The sequence below is a fragment of the Acomys minous genome (assembly GCF_964271855.1).
Source record: "Acomys minous genome assembly, chromosome: 14".
Lineage (NCBI taxonomy): Eukaryota > Metazoa > Chordata > Mammalia > Rodentia > Muridae > Acomys > Acomys minous.
The window spans coordinates 6389837-6403857 of NC_140496.1; the positions used below are offsets into that span (position 1 = coordinate 6389837).

At 59.0% G+C, this 14021-nt stretch overlaps 1 protein-coding gene across 2 annotated transcripts in view; it reads right to left on the reverse strand.

Moving 5' to 3' along the window:
- Positions 1-981: 981 nt before the first annotated feature.
- ZNF469 (zinc finger protein 469) overlaps positions 982-14021 on the reverse strand; it is a 228451-nt gene continuing 215411 nt past the window's right edge. For both annotated transcript variants that reach the window (XM_084756898.1, XM_084756897.1), the window contains one exon: positions 982-13664. In XM_084756898.1, coding sequence (XP_084613024.1) covers positions 2195-13537 — 11343 coding nt within the window. In that variant the 5' untranslated portion in view covers positions 13538-13664 and the 3' untranslated portion in view covers positions 982-2194. The remainder of the gene's footprint in view (positions 13665-14021) is intronic.

Here is a 14021-nt window from a genome sequence, read left to right on the forward strand (position 1 = left end):
CAGCGGTCACCCTTCTGGGTGGCTCACTGTCTCCTGGCTCTCAGTGTGTTCTTCAGGAAACCTACTTATGGCTGACTGCCAGATAAACATCCCAAATCACACGCATCAGGGTTGTTTGCCGTGTGGGTGTGGGCAGTGGGAATGTGTCCTGCGGGCTGAGCAAGTGTACTTTCAGAGATTGCCTGCACACTCGTGAACACTGACGTGTGGGCCATGTGTGGGGTGTGTGTCTGTTGGTGCAGACACCGGTGCCTGATTGTTGGATGCATCTGTGTTTGGAGAGCCCTAGCTCTGTGGTGCCAGAGGGATGCATCTGTGCCTAGGTGGCATGTCAGGCTCCCTGTTTGGATGGATGCTGCCACCTGGTGGTCAGGCTAGGGCTATGCCGCGCGTACGTGTATGTGTGTGTGCGCGCACTCGTACACATAGGAGTAGGTTTATATGAACGAGCTGGGCGTGCTCCTGGCAAGCTCTGAACATGGCCTAGACGGCTCCAAGAAATCGCCCTCAGAGTCATCTCTTAAGGCACAGTTCTGTCAGTCTGTGACGTGTGACCAATAACTTGACCCTAGTCCAAAGTGATAGGGCTGCTGCTAACCAAGGCACTACCAGAATCCTGCTGAGAGGAAAGGTAAGACAGGATGGTTCACTGGGTCTCCACCTGGAGCCTGTCAAACCTTTTCTAAGGCCCAGCCCAGACAGCCACTCCCCTGAGCATCCCGGTCCAACACTACTAGTGAGGGCCCTGTATGGCCAAACCCCTCCCTGGTCCGGTTCGTGCCACCTCACCCACTGTCCCGTTTTCCTAAATGCATTTTAGATAGAGGATTCCCATCTATCTTCAGTCCATACTGGATCCTGAGTGTCCCCACATAGCACACAGTGGCCCTGGGAGATGCCCATCAAATCACATGCTTCTTGGGCCACATCTGGGCTCCAGGGAGAAGCAGGAACAAGGACAGACACCACACAGCCAAGAGGTTTCTGCGAAAATAGTGGGAATATATTTGAAAAGACGAGTTAGCTGTGACTTTTACAGTATGACCTCAGGGGCCCCCTGCCCACGTCTTTAGCCATTTGAAAGAGGCATTCTGAAAGACCCCAGCACCTTCTACGGAGGCAGTTTGGGCCTGATTTGGTCTTGTTTAAAATGTCAAAATAGAACCTTTTGACACTCACATTGCACCCAAGCTAAAAACTACACAACAAAATAAGCGAGGAGTCTCTGAGACTCCTAGGAGAAACAGGGAGCCTCTCCCTCCGCCCACTTGATACACAACGCTGTGTCGGCAGGTGTGCAGTTGGCAGGCTCTCGTGCCAGTGCACATACCATACCCACAGCCCCAGCCTTGAGGGTCCCTTCACTGCTGGGACCCTGGGGCTGGAGCTTAACTGGGGAGACCGGCGAGGCTCTCTCAAGTCCTGGGTTGCAGCCTCTCTGGCTAGGTCTCCCCACCCTAGTCATCCCATGGTTTAAATAAGACCAGGGAGCCTGGATTCACATTACATCATGGGAATAGCACCAGAACCTTTGGATCAGGCTTTCTGGGACCTAGAGTCGGAGCCCCATGGAGCGGGGAGGAAGGCACTAGTGAGGGGCAGTGGGGCTGAGGCGCTGGCCAAGGAGCGGCGTTCTCTGGATCCCCATAGGGGCCAGGTGCTGGAAACACTAGCAGTGCAGTTGGAGGCCATCGTGACTCTGTGGTTGGGGGGCGGGGGGATGGTCCTGCCATGCTCTCAAAGACCAGGTGGCTCAAAAGTGGCCCAAGTAGAGAGCGCGGTCCTCTCCCATGTGATTTCTAAGGTCACATTGGAATCTTAGCAATGGCAGCAAGGCCACACTGTCTGTCTGAATGCTTTACTGTGGTTCCCTGCTAGGAGATGGGGGACCCTGTGCAAACCTTCAAAATGTGAGTCTTATAGCATTGAGGCACCTGGCCAACAGGGCATGGTGGTGGTGATGGCATGTGCCACTTTCTTCACGCACTTGGTACCAAGGAAGCAGATGCACGCGGTTGGTCCTTCCCTCAATCCCATCCTTCCAGCAGAAAGCCCTGGTCCCCAGCACACGCTCGGCTCTCCAATGGAAGCCAGGAGCAGAGAAACAGACACGTGGTCTCAAACCGAGCTGTTCCTGACGCTGGAGGCCGGGCGAGAGCCCATCAGCTGCGTTCCCTTGGTCCTCTCCTGTAGGTCACTGGGAATTGTCTTTCTTCAGAGGGATTTTGAAGCTGGTCAGTTTCTGCCCAAACAGCTGGCTGAGGAGGTCGCTCTGGGCCTCTGCAGTCCGGTGGTCTCGGGGCTCCCTGGGTTGAACCCCGTGGGCAGCTCTGACTCTTTTGTAGGGCCTGCACAGGGGTCTTGCCTGGGAGAAGGAGCCCTTTTCTGGAGTGTGGCCCAGGTCCCCTTTCCGCTGTGTTGATGGCTGTGGCCTTGTCCTGCCCAGCTGGCCACTGGGTCTGGACTTGACAGGGGGAACTCGGCTGGGAGTTGCTTGCTTTCGGGGAGCCCTGGATGACTTGTCAGGGGCTGAGGGACCTCTCCCGGTATTCCCTGTGTTTCCATGTCTGGCCAGTCCCAAGGCTTGGGGCTTCTTCTTCTTTTCATTGTTTTCTCTTTTCTCCTTGGGACCTGAATGTAGCTGGCCCACCTGATGATCAGCTTCTCCGGGCCCCCTGGTGCTACCCGTGCTGTGGGCTGGAGGTGGGGGCTGGTCAGGGGTGGAGCTCCCACAGCCACCAGAGCTGGGCTCAGTCGGGGTGGAGGCCATCTCGCTTTGGAGCTGCCCACTGGTTGGCTGGGGCTGGCTGCCACCCCCTGTCTGAGTACCAGGCTGTAGCCCCCCAGTGGTCTGAGAGCTGGGTCTCAGTTTAGCTTTAGAAGTGCCAGTTTTTACCTTGTCCTCAGGACTCAAGACCAGCTCTCCAGACACCGGGTTCGCCATCCCTATAGGTTTCCTGGGTGGTGTTGGGAGTTTTGGTGCTTTGCCGGAGACTGCTGCTGATCTGTGCTTGGGAGCACTGGAGCAGGCTCCTGGTTTGGTGGCACTGCCCTTCTGGGAGGGACCCTCTATTTTCCCCTCAGGCACGATGTGGTATGTAGTCACTAGCCTCTCCTTCGGGAGCGGGGAGGGGTCTCCAGGGGGACATCCAGGGGCACACTTGCTTTGGGTGCCTGTGTTTTTTCGTTTTCCTGTGAAGAGGCGAAGGGCCCTCTTTTTCCCCACCACAGCCTGCCACTTGCATGGCTCAAGACCGCGTGAGGAAGCCTCATGTTCTGGTTTCTCCATGGCTCTGTCCAGCTCGAAGCCACCTGTACCTTCAGCTGAGGCCGCTGAGAAAGGAGACAGATATGGAGGTGGGAGGTCCTGGCCATTCAACGGTGGGTTGTCCCCCCTGGGTGAGTGGTCTTCCTGGTCCACAGGCCTCTCTTGAGAACTGGGCTGCTTCGGGATGAGGCTAGGAGCTGTCTCTGAACAGAGCAGAGGCACCGCAGGAAGGGAGCCCTCGCCCTCACTTGGAGTCGGGCTTCTTGTGGGTAGGATTCTGTCAGTGCTGAGCTCAAGGGGGCTGGAGGGCACCACCACCCTGTGCCGCTCACTGGGTAGCACGTCCTGAGGGACCTGGGTCTTCCTCCTAGGAACCCCGGGCCGCCTAACACTTCGGAGTGTGAAGGGCTGCTGGCCGCTCCTCAGGTGCTTGTCCATGTGTCTGTGAAATTGTTCCTTCTTGGCAAAGGTGTAGTTGCAGGAGCTGCAGACAAAGGACCTCCTGATGACATGCATGACGTTGGCACAGAGCTCACAGGCATAGAGAGGCACGTGTGGTAGCTCCCTCTCCTCTGTCACCCCGTGGGTCAGGCCCAGGTGTGCCCTCAGTTCCCAGTGTTCAGGGTAGACCTGAGGGCACCGGGGACACAGGTAGACACGCTGTGGGCTGTGCACCGCTAGGTGGCGCTGCAGCTTGAAGGGCTTGGGGAACTGCTTTCCACAGTGGTGGCAGTCACGGGAGGGGTCCTTGCAGTCCTCGTGTACTGGGACAGCTTGGGGCAGCGACTCACTGTGGGACCAAAGGTCTGGGGATGGAGTGGGGGGCGTCTTGGCGGAGCCAGAGGAGGTGGCAGGGCTGCTGGTCAGAATGGACTGGCTGCCTCCTTCTGTTGACCCACTGAGTGACACCGAGGCACCATCTTGGCTGGGGGTTGCTGAGGTAAGCATCTTGTGCTTTACCCTTCTCCCTGGGATTTTCTTCCCAGCTTCTCCTTCCTGCTCCAAAACCTCCTCAGTTGAGCGCTTGGTCTTCTGGGGTTTGGCTGCTTGCTCCACAATGCTGTTCAGGAGGTGTGTGAGAGTGCCTTCCCCGCCCAAGGCTCGCCTTGCCTGTCCGTTTCGGGCGAAGCGCGCTGCGTGCTCTCGAAGGTGCTGGTTGTACATCCAGACATCGGCCACCTCCTTCAGGCACATGCCGCAGGCCCATGGCCCAGCTTTGCCCTGCACGTGTTTCTCCCACAGGTGCTCCCGCAGAAGCTCCCGGGAGCTGAACCTGCGCTCCACGCACATGTAGCATGTTGGAGGCGGTGAGGGGCTGTGTGCCAGCTTGTGAAGATCCAGTTCGCCCAGGGTGTGGAAACGCTGGAAGCATGCCTTGCACTTGTAGGAAGCCTTCCTGCCCTTTGCCGGCAGGGCTCTGCCTTTGGCTCGCTTGGCCGTTTTTTTGTTTGGAGGCCCCTGTGAATTTGCCATGGCTGGGAAGTCTAGGACCCCTGGGTCAGGGGGGTCGGCGAGGTCATCACACGGTCCCAGAAAGCACAGGTCTTGTATTTCCAGCTGGCTGCTGAGAACCTCAAAGTCTTTCATGTAAAGTGGGGGCGGGCTGTCATTTCCGGGGAGCCTGTCATCATCTTCTCTTTCCAGGTTGGGGGGCTCTGGGCTCCTGTCTCCAAGGGAAGAGGCTGTTTCACAGGCAGGGCTACACAGCGCCAGGTCTCGCCAGGCTGCTGGGACCATGTGCAGCTGAGGGATGGGCTCTGACCACTCATCTTGGTTTTCGGTGGTGAGGCAGGAGGGCTCCTCCTCCATGGAGCTGACCTCGCTGTTGGGTTCCAGGGCCCACAGGCTGAGGCTGGGGGTCCAGGGTTCAAGGCCAGGTGGCTTACTGCTCAGGAGCCCGTCTAGGAAGAGGGACTCGGGGAAACACATGGCTTCGTCATCCCACAGGTCTTCTTCCTCGCGGGACAGGCAGAGAGAGCCCGAGTCGCTGAGATCTGTGGGCAGGCGTGTGGAGCACAGCGAGGCGCTGTTTACCACCTCAGGGCTGGGCTCCTTTGGCATTGGGCTCTTTGGCCTTTTACAGCGCTTCCCATAGACTCGTAGGTTCTTCTGAGTGAGGCGGCCGTCCAGGGGGAAAAGCTGAGAGAAGGATACCTCATCGTCAAACAAGTCTGGAGGTTCCCTTTGACCTGGGCTGGGGGTTTCGGGAGAGGTGCCCTTTGACCCCTGGGCTCCGCTCTGGTCACTGGTTGGACCCTGTGGGGAGCTGCTGATGGTGCTGTCCACTTCAGGACTGTGTGTGCTGTCAGGTAAGTCAGGTGTCCCTTTCCCAGTACCTCCATCTGAGCTGCCTGTGGCTCCTCTGTTGTCCCCCGCAGGCTGGCTCTCCACAGCCCGTGATGGTTCTCCACCAAGGTCCAGTGCCCCGGTCTCTCCTGGTCCCCACAGCCACTGTGTCCAGGCTGCCTTCCACTCCACTGGATGTTCCTGCTCTATTGTCTGTTGACAGTCTCGCCACTCTCGGGGGACCTTCTGTGCTGGCAACTCTTCTGTACACAGGGCCCCTGGGCTCAAGTCATCAGCCGCTTCCAGTCCTCTGGGTGCTACTGTCAGGGGAGGAGGTGGTGACCTGTCAGCTGCCCCGCATCCTCCCTCAGGTGAGAGGCTTGGAGGGATGAGAAGACGGCCACCTGCGGCTGATGGATCTGAGCGCTGCCTGTCTGAAGTCACGTGGGTAGTGTCTCCAGAACTATGCTTCTTCCTCCTCACTCTCAGCCCCCCTTTCCCGTGTGATTTCCTCTCTGGGCGGCTGGGGGAATTGGCAGGCTCTCCACCTTGCCTCTGGTCCCTCATCTCTGCCTGTTTGGGCTGAAGCTGGTCTGGTCTCCTTGGCTTTGAGGCTGGAACCTTTGCACTCTTTCCTTGCTCAGTCGGGCACGGGGCGGGTGGCTGCTGGTTGAGGCGAGTGCCTGGTGTCCCAGTTCCCTCAGATTTCTCACTGGTCATTTTCAATAGCTCAGGAACAGCACCCATGGTGTCTCTAGGTGTTGTCAAGGCCTGGAGGGGAGGTGGTCCAGAAGAGTGGCCGGGGCCCAGGGCTGAGTCATTTGCTCTTTCTTTCCGAGGCACCTTGCGGCTCTTCTTCCCAGGGGTCTGACATGCTTGGGTCATGGGATCTGGAGGCTGGCAAGCTGGCAGGATCATGGGGCTCAGCAGGCATCTAGCCTCCCTCTGGGGCCGGTGCTTCCTGGCTTTGTGCCGGCTTAGGCCTGCTCTGGAGCGGAAGGAGGCTGAACAGAGCTCGCAGGTCATGGGAAGCCCAGCTGGGGTCTTCTCTGTGGCCTCGGGCTTTCTTTTCAAGCCACGAGGCCTCCTCCGTTTATGGTCTTGGGGACTGAAGGGGCCCCTCTGAGGAGTGTGATTAGAGATGCTGATGTGGCATTGAGGAGAGTCAGGCCTGAAGTCACTGGATGTGCACCTCAGAGAAGTTGCTAGAGCCAAGTGGAGGCCCATGGGCACGTCTCGGGCACTGGCTCTGGGTACCTTTGTCACATCACAGTGTCTTGTCCCAGGTGTTCCTGGGTTGTCCTGTTGCTCGCCTCCGGCTCCTGCCTCATCTTCTTGGTGGATTTGGGAATCTGGTCCTGTAGTTCCCAGTGTGGCAAGGTCTGTGGGCACAGCTTCAGTGCTGTGGTCTTCCCTGTGGTCAGAGCAGGGTGTTCTGCCCTGGGGCCCTAAGGAAGGGTCCGCGGAGTACGTCCTTTCTGAGCTGTTGAGGGGCAGGACTCCCATGCAGTGCGAGTCTGACATGTCAAGTCTCTCACCTGGATCTAGGTCATCTTTGGGGGGAGTGCTGGTCAGAGGAGCAGCTTTGATAGTCATTTTCGGGGAGCTGGAAACCCCTGGGGAAGGAGCAACGGCATGGGCAGGAGATGTCCTCAGCTCCTCTTTTCCAGAATCATCTAATGTTCTTACTGTGATGCCTTTGGGGCTGTCCTTCTCAAGCATTACAGAGGCTGAAAAACTGATGGAGCCAAGTAGGCCCGAGGGAGGGCCTCTGGGACTGCTAGTCCCCAGCAGAGAGTGGTGGGATAAAGTCTCTTCAGAGCCACAGCTGCTTGTCATCAGTGATGTAGGGGTTGGTGGGGGCCCAGCATCTTTGGAGGCTTGGCTATGACTGGCCTTTCCCAGAGGCACCAAGACAGGACAGGCTGGCTGATGGTAGGGGCTAGGTAGGTCTCTGTGAGAGGAAGGAGCTAGTGGCCCAGTAGGCTTGACTCTGGCACCAGGGTCTTCCTGGGGTAGCGGCTCAAGTTCACACTCAAGGGGAGTATGTGTGGCTGGGGAGATGGCCAGGCCCCTGTTGCGGGGAGCTGGATTCTCCTGGCTAAACAGCTGTGGGCTGGCTGCCTCCTCTGGGCTTCTCTCTGCAGGTCCCATCTGGTGAGAGAATGCAGTCAGGATGCAAACCAAAGATGTGCCATCAGGGTGGGAGGGGCTTGTGGAGGGCAGCGCTTGTTTCCTAAGCCCCTGGGCTGCTCTGTTCCCCTGACGTGGCCCTCTGCTCCTGGCTGGCCTAGCTTCCAAACAGGCACTGACCTTGGTGAGTGTGCCTGGGTCCCCCAGGCTCCCCCAGTTATTAGTCCGAAGCTTGTTGGCTTGATTCTGGCCTTTGGTCTTTTTAGGTTGACCTGGTGAACCCAGATGTCTTCTTGCCTTGGGTCTCAGCTGCTTTTGGATGCCCGCAGGAAGAGCTGGCATTTTTATAGCTCCTGAGGAGCCCTCTGTCCCACTGGCCCCTCCTGTTGCAGCGGGGTTAGCAGGCTGAAGGTCTTTACTCTTGGCTCTAGCTTCCAGGCCCTGGAGCAGAGGGAAGGGGCAGCAGGCTGGTTCCTGGAGCCTCTGTCCCAGGGGGACACTGGGCACCCAGGGAGGCTCTGGCATGGGATGAGACCAAGCCCTGCCACTTTGGAGCGTCGACAGTGGAGAGGCCCCTGCAGATTCAGACTCACCCTTAAAGCCAGGAGCCTTTGCAATCGGGTTGGTAAGCGTAGCTCCTATGGGACTCCCTGCTGGGTCTTCAAGGTGTCCCTTAGAGTCATGGCTGAGACTGGCACTCGGAGGTGAGGTGACGTCCTCATCATCTGTAAACATCAAGTTGGGTTCTAGGGCCAGCTGGGGATTGGGGCTGTTGAATCCTGGTGCAGCAGAACTTGGGCAGGGCCCCTGGGCCTCGCAGGGCTCTGGAGAATGTCCTCTCGTATGTTTACCAGCGAGCAGCAGTGGGGCATTCTCCTCCATCCCAGAGGCTCCATTACTTTTAGAAAACAAAAGCTCATGATCTGGGCCGTTCTTGGCCAAGCTCTCAGCATGGAGCATGGATGCTCGTTGCTTGTTGGAGGCAGGCAGATGGTCACTTAGGGGGACCTGACTGTCCGTGTTGGAGGTGATGGCCTCCTGAAAACTGAGTGTGAAGCCTGCAGGGCTGAGTGGAGCCCCAGAACCCAGGTCTTCCTGGGTGCCTGCGGGAGGTGCCGCTTTTTCTGTGTGGCAGGAGGCTGGGTGAGACCACTGTTTCTGGGGGTTCCTCAGGGCCCCTTCCCGCCGTGGACTTGACCCCTCAAGACCTGTAAGGTTGGCTGCTGGCTCCCTCTGGAGTGAGGTGGGCTGAGGTGTGGGCAGCGGGGAGGCCTGCTTTGGGCTTGGGTCCACCTTGCCTTCAGGTGCAGCTTCCTCAGGCTCTCCCAAGGGCCCCTGTGCACCCCCTTTCCCTTGCAGTTGGCTTTCTAGTTCAGTTACCAATCTTTTGATCTCCAGTTCATCCCCGCACAGATTGCTCATAAGGATAACACTGCATTCGCTTCCCTTTTCAGGCACAGGGGCGGGGCTGGGAAGCACCGTCTGTTCAAAGGGACACTTCTTGCTGAGTGCTTTTCCCTTGGAGAGGCTAGGGCGGGGGCCAGGCAGCACCGGAGAAACTTCCTCCAGCAGCAAGAATGGGGGATAGAGAGGATCTGCCAGAGGTTTCTTGGGGAGAGGGTCAGTACACCCCAGTGGCGCATGGGTGACCCTGTCTGCAGACAAGCTGTCGTAGAGTGGTGGGTCGAATCCATCCTCAGGCAGCCCTGCGAACAGGGACACGGACTCCAGGGTCAGTGGCGAATGCACCTTGCCTGGGTCTGTTTCAACTGGGTAGGGTGGGTTCTTCGGTGGTGCTGGCTCAAGGGTCTCCATACTGTCCTGGCTAAGGTAGCAGCTGTGGGCAGGCTGTGTGTCCATAGGTAAGGGCTTGGCGTACATGTCTTCAGGGAAGCAGTTGGCTAGGTCCTTGGGTCCAAGGAGCAATTCACAGAAGGTGTGGTTGTTAGGCAGGGGTCCCCTTTTGGCAGCCGGACACCCTACAGTGCGCCCGTCACAGTGGTCAGGGTCACAGCCAGGGCTAGGGTTCTTGAAAGTCGGGATGCTGGATTCAGTGTAGAAAGCATCTGGCGCCTTATTGATGGGTACCACGCCCCCTCCAGGCTGGCAAGCAGAGGAGTCCTCACTAGTATGCATCCCAGGGGATCTCACACATCCAGATGCACCCAGCAGACAGCCGGCATCTGGCTCTGGCATGCTCTTCCCTGGAGGTGTTTCAGGGTGGCTCACCGATGGCTTAGGGCTGCCGATCTGTGCTGTCACTGGAACGTTGGGTCTGGGGCTCTTTCCACCACAACTGGCTGGGGAAATGGACCTCTCTCCAAGCTCTGTGGTATCGGGGTGTAACTCTGCAGCAACTTTAGGCTCCTTGGCCTCCTGGGGGAAGCCTGGAACTACACACTTTTCCTCTTGAGTTTTGGTGGTGAGGCCCTGTAGAGGGTGTTTTGGGGCTTCTGTGGGGTGATCGGTATGCTCAGGGCCTCTCTCCACAGGGTCTTCGCTAACACCCAAGTTCTGCAATAGGCTGTGCGTCCTCCTTGGAGAGGGAGAACTCTCGTTCTCACCAGTCTCCTGCCTCATGACCTTTCTTGGGTTTTGGGGCAAATCTTCTTTCTTTCTCTTCTTGCCCTGGCGCCACCGTTGGCGGCTGTGGCGGGAACAGCCTTGGGCAGGCGCCCCCAAATCCTGCCGCTGCTCGCCACCTTCCTCCTCCTCGGATTCAGAGGCATAGCCGTGACCCTCGAGCCTGCCCTCCTGGGTGCCGGGTGGTCTGGCAGGCAGCAGCGGGCCATGGGAGACCTGGCTACGTGGTGCCTGCTGCCTGTGGCACCCGTTTTTCTGCTGTACTATCTTGTGGATGAGCTCCTTGCTCCAGGAGCCGCCCCGCCCCCTCCTTTTCCTGGGGTCCTTCCCAGCAGGCAGTTGCAGGTACTTGGAGCTCCTGGTCTCCTTAGAGGTGGCTCTGGGGATGCTGTGGTCTGCGTGCGCATGGCCTTTGCGAACCCGACTTCTCCGACCCTGGAGCCGGGGTCGCTCAGCATTGTGGCTCTTTTTTCTTGGCCTTAGGCAGACGGCTCTGGTGGGATTGTCAGTGACCTTGCCCACACCTGGCTCTTTCCGGAACAACTTGAATTGCTTTCCTCTCCTCTGAGGCCTGACGAGGGTGGTCGTATCAGCTTCTGTGGATGCCAGGCCCAGGGAGCGGGTTTTGGGCCTGTTTCGGGCTGGGCAGGCCCTGTCTCCAGCGCGGAGAGTGTGGGGTTCTGGCATAGCAGCTTTGGATGGGAGATGAGGGTCGGTACCATTCTTGGGAGTTGGTCCCACTTGGGCGTTGAGGGGGTGCCCAGAACTGGGTCCCTTGGAACCTGAAGGCTCCTCATCAGCAAAGACATCAATGAAGCTGCTGTCTATCTCAGGGCTGTCTGAGTGGTACTCCATGCCGTTGAGCGCTTCAGTGATCAGCCTGTCCAGCTTGACGTCATCTTCCATGTCAAGGTCCGAGCTGGGGAGTGGGAAGGGAGTAACAGCCAGGCCAGGCAGGAAGCTCGTCCTCAGGGAGTCATCTTTGCTGTCCCCCTGGTCATCTCTGGTTAGCAGGAAAGGGGTAGCCTGGCTTTGTTCAGGCAAGGCCGGGTGTGCATCGGTGGACGCCTTTGAGGTGGTAGCGGGTGTGGGCAGCCCTGGGGGCTGCAGGGAGCCATCCTTGGTCTTGGCTAGCAGCAGGCTGCAGAGTGGCCTGTGTTCCAGGAAGGCTGCGAGGCTGCTGTAGTTGCGGTCACACTGTCTGCAGGTCAGCAGTACATCTAGCTGGTCCAGGCTGGCACTGCTCAGGGAGAAGTGCTGGGCAGAGTATGGTGGCGGCTCTGGAGGAAAGCCCTGCAATCTGTCTCTGCCCAATGAGGGGCTCTTGTGGGGGAGTGGGGCTCCCTCCAGGCCCTTGAAGGCATCCTCCACTCTTGGCCCCTCTGTGGGGACAGGGAAGGCTTTGGCAGGCTCTGACTGATAGCGTGTGGCGAGGGCGTGTGTGGGCTCTGGGGAAGGGAAGGGGCTGCTGGTCTCCTGGGATTGAGTGGGGGGCAGGAAGAAGGCCGAGGGCCTGAGGGGTGCAGGTTGCTGGCTATCCTCAGAGCTCGGATTGGCTGGGCTACTGGATGGTGGTGACAGGGACGAACAGGTGCTGCTGCTGGCTGTGTTGGTTGCAGGTGAGGGAAGAGGAGACTCACTGGGAGAGGCTCCCACCACCCTGGGTGGGGGCAGGCTGAGGGCCCCCTGGGGTGACACCTGGGGTTGGGTTCCCCCAAAGAACAGAGGCTGGGTCCCAGGGTCCTTCATCCCACCATAGGCTAGAAGCCTTGGGGAACTGCTTGGCTGAACCGGGCTGCTCCTGAGAGCTGACAGTGTCTCCCCAGGCCTGGGGATTGTGTTCAAAGCACCTAGGGCTCCCTGGCTGTCCCCCTGCCACTCAGAAGACCCCCTAGGGAATGTCAGGTGGTTCAGTGCCCCCATTTGGTGGGAATTTGGCCCAGGGGTCGCAAGCACCGGGGACCAGGGCAAGGGAGGACTCTGGGGGAGGCAGAGCTGTTGGCCTTCGAAGAAGGCAGTCCTGGCAGCAGCTGCAGGGTCCAGGGTAGATGTTGGGTAAGGGACTGATGTGGAATCCCACAGCTGGGGCAGATGCGTGGGTGGTGGCCCAGGGGTGGTGGGCATCTCTGTGTCCAGAGGCGCTGGGCTGGTGCCAACCCCATTAGCTCCATACCCCTGCCCTGGAAAGTGCCTCTGAGGTGGAGGATTTGTGGGGGCCCTGGGGCTCCCCAGTCCATCATGAGTGGGAGGGGAACCTTCAGGAAGGCCTTTGGTCAGGTTTCTGTGCAAACTATCATGGAAGGGGCTTGGGACCAAGTGAGCAGCACCGGGTGGGGAGAGGGCACCTCTAAGATCACTGGGAGTGCTGGTACCCCCAGATTGGCCTGGATTGCAGGGCAGGGATGGGTAGGCAGGGTTTGTACCCAGGGCCTCCTCAGACCATGCTACCAGGGGCTGCTGGAAGGTGAACAACACTGTCCCAGCTGCACGGGCTGTTTCCACAGAGAAAGGGTAGGGGACAGAGACCCCCTGAGGGCTGCTAGGCCTGCTGCCTTCAGGGAAGGGCTTGGGCTCTGCAGAGGGGACCCCAAAATTAGCACCTGGGAAGCTGTTTTCAGCAGCAGGAGGCCAGGGGTTGGTCCCAATGGCCTGGAGGTTAGTGCCAGAAGCCGGCCTATGGGGGCTGGTGCCACTGCTCTGGGGGGCCCGCCGGGACAAAGGCCCAGGGGTGGCACTTGGTGAGGTACAGTTGGTGGAGGTAAAGCTGGAAGGGGCCTCCTGAAAGCACCTTTGGGAGCCATTCTCTTCTGGGGAGGGCAGGGCTTCTGCCCTTGGGATGCTGGGCCTGCGGCGGGCTCTGGTCTTTTGGCCCCGGGAGGCCTTGGTCTCTGACAGCTGGGGACCTTCAGGCTGCAGGTCCTTAGGTGGTTCATCCAGGACGCACCTGATCCTTGAAGTGCTTAGGCTGTGCAGCTGTGGATGAGCACTCTCCATCCTGCTGGGCAGCCATGAGTACGCTTGTGCGCAGCTCCGTGCTGCTGGGGCCTGCCTCCTCAGTAGCAGGTCCTCTTGCTCCACCTCTTTGGCCTGACTCAGCTGGGCCTCAGGGGAACCTTGGGCTTTGTTGCCATCATCTCTCACGCCCTGGGTGGTCCTGCTGGCAGAACCATGGTCCTTGAGGGGGTGCTGAGAGGGGCACCCTAGGCTCCTGGCAACTTGGCAGGGCTGTAAGTCTCTGGGCAAAGTCGGGGGCCGCTCTCCTGGCATGGCCCCGCTGTTCTGGGTGCTAGGAGGATGCAGTGGTAGGAGGAGGGGCCCCGGTAATGGGCTGGGTGGCCATCCTCACCCCTTGTCGGGGCTCACGGAAGCCTATCCTCATGGTTTTGTGTGGCGCCTGCAAGAAGAGGAAACAAACGGGTTACAGGTTCGTGGTGGCTGGATCTGCTGTGGGGAGGGGCAGGGGTCCCATGCTGGACTTTGTAGCCTCCTGTGGAGGCCGGGAGCAGCAGCCACTTGCGGGGCTGTCACAGAAGACCCCATCTCAGGAAAGAGGCTGACTGGCTTGGGCAGCCGGATCTCTGAGAAACAGAGTCAGGAATCCTAGGGTGGTATAGAGAAAAGTGGAGGGACAGAATGAGAAAGGGAGGGGGGGTCTGAATACCAGAGAAGACAACTTGCTTTTGCAGAGGAGTCCCAACAGCTACCTGCTGGGAATGAAAGGCCCCCACTAATTTAGGGCAGGCCTGTCCCA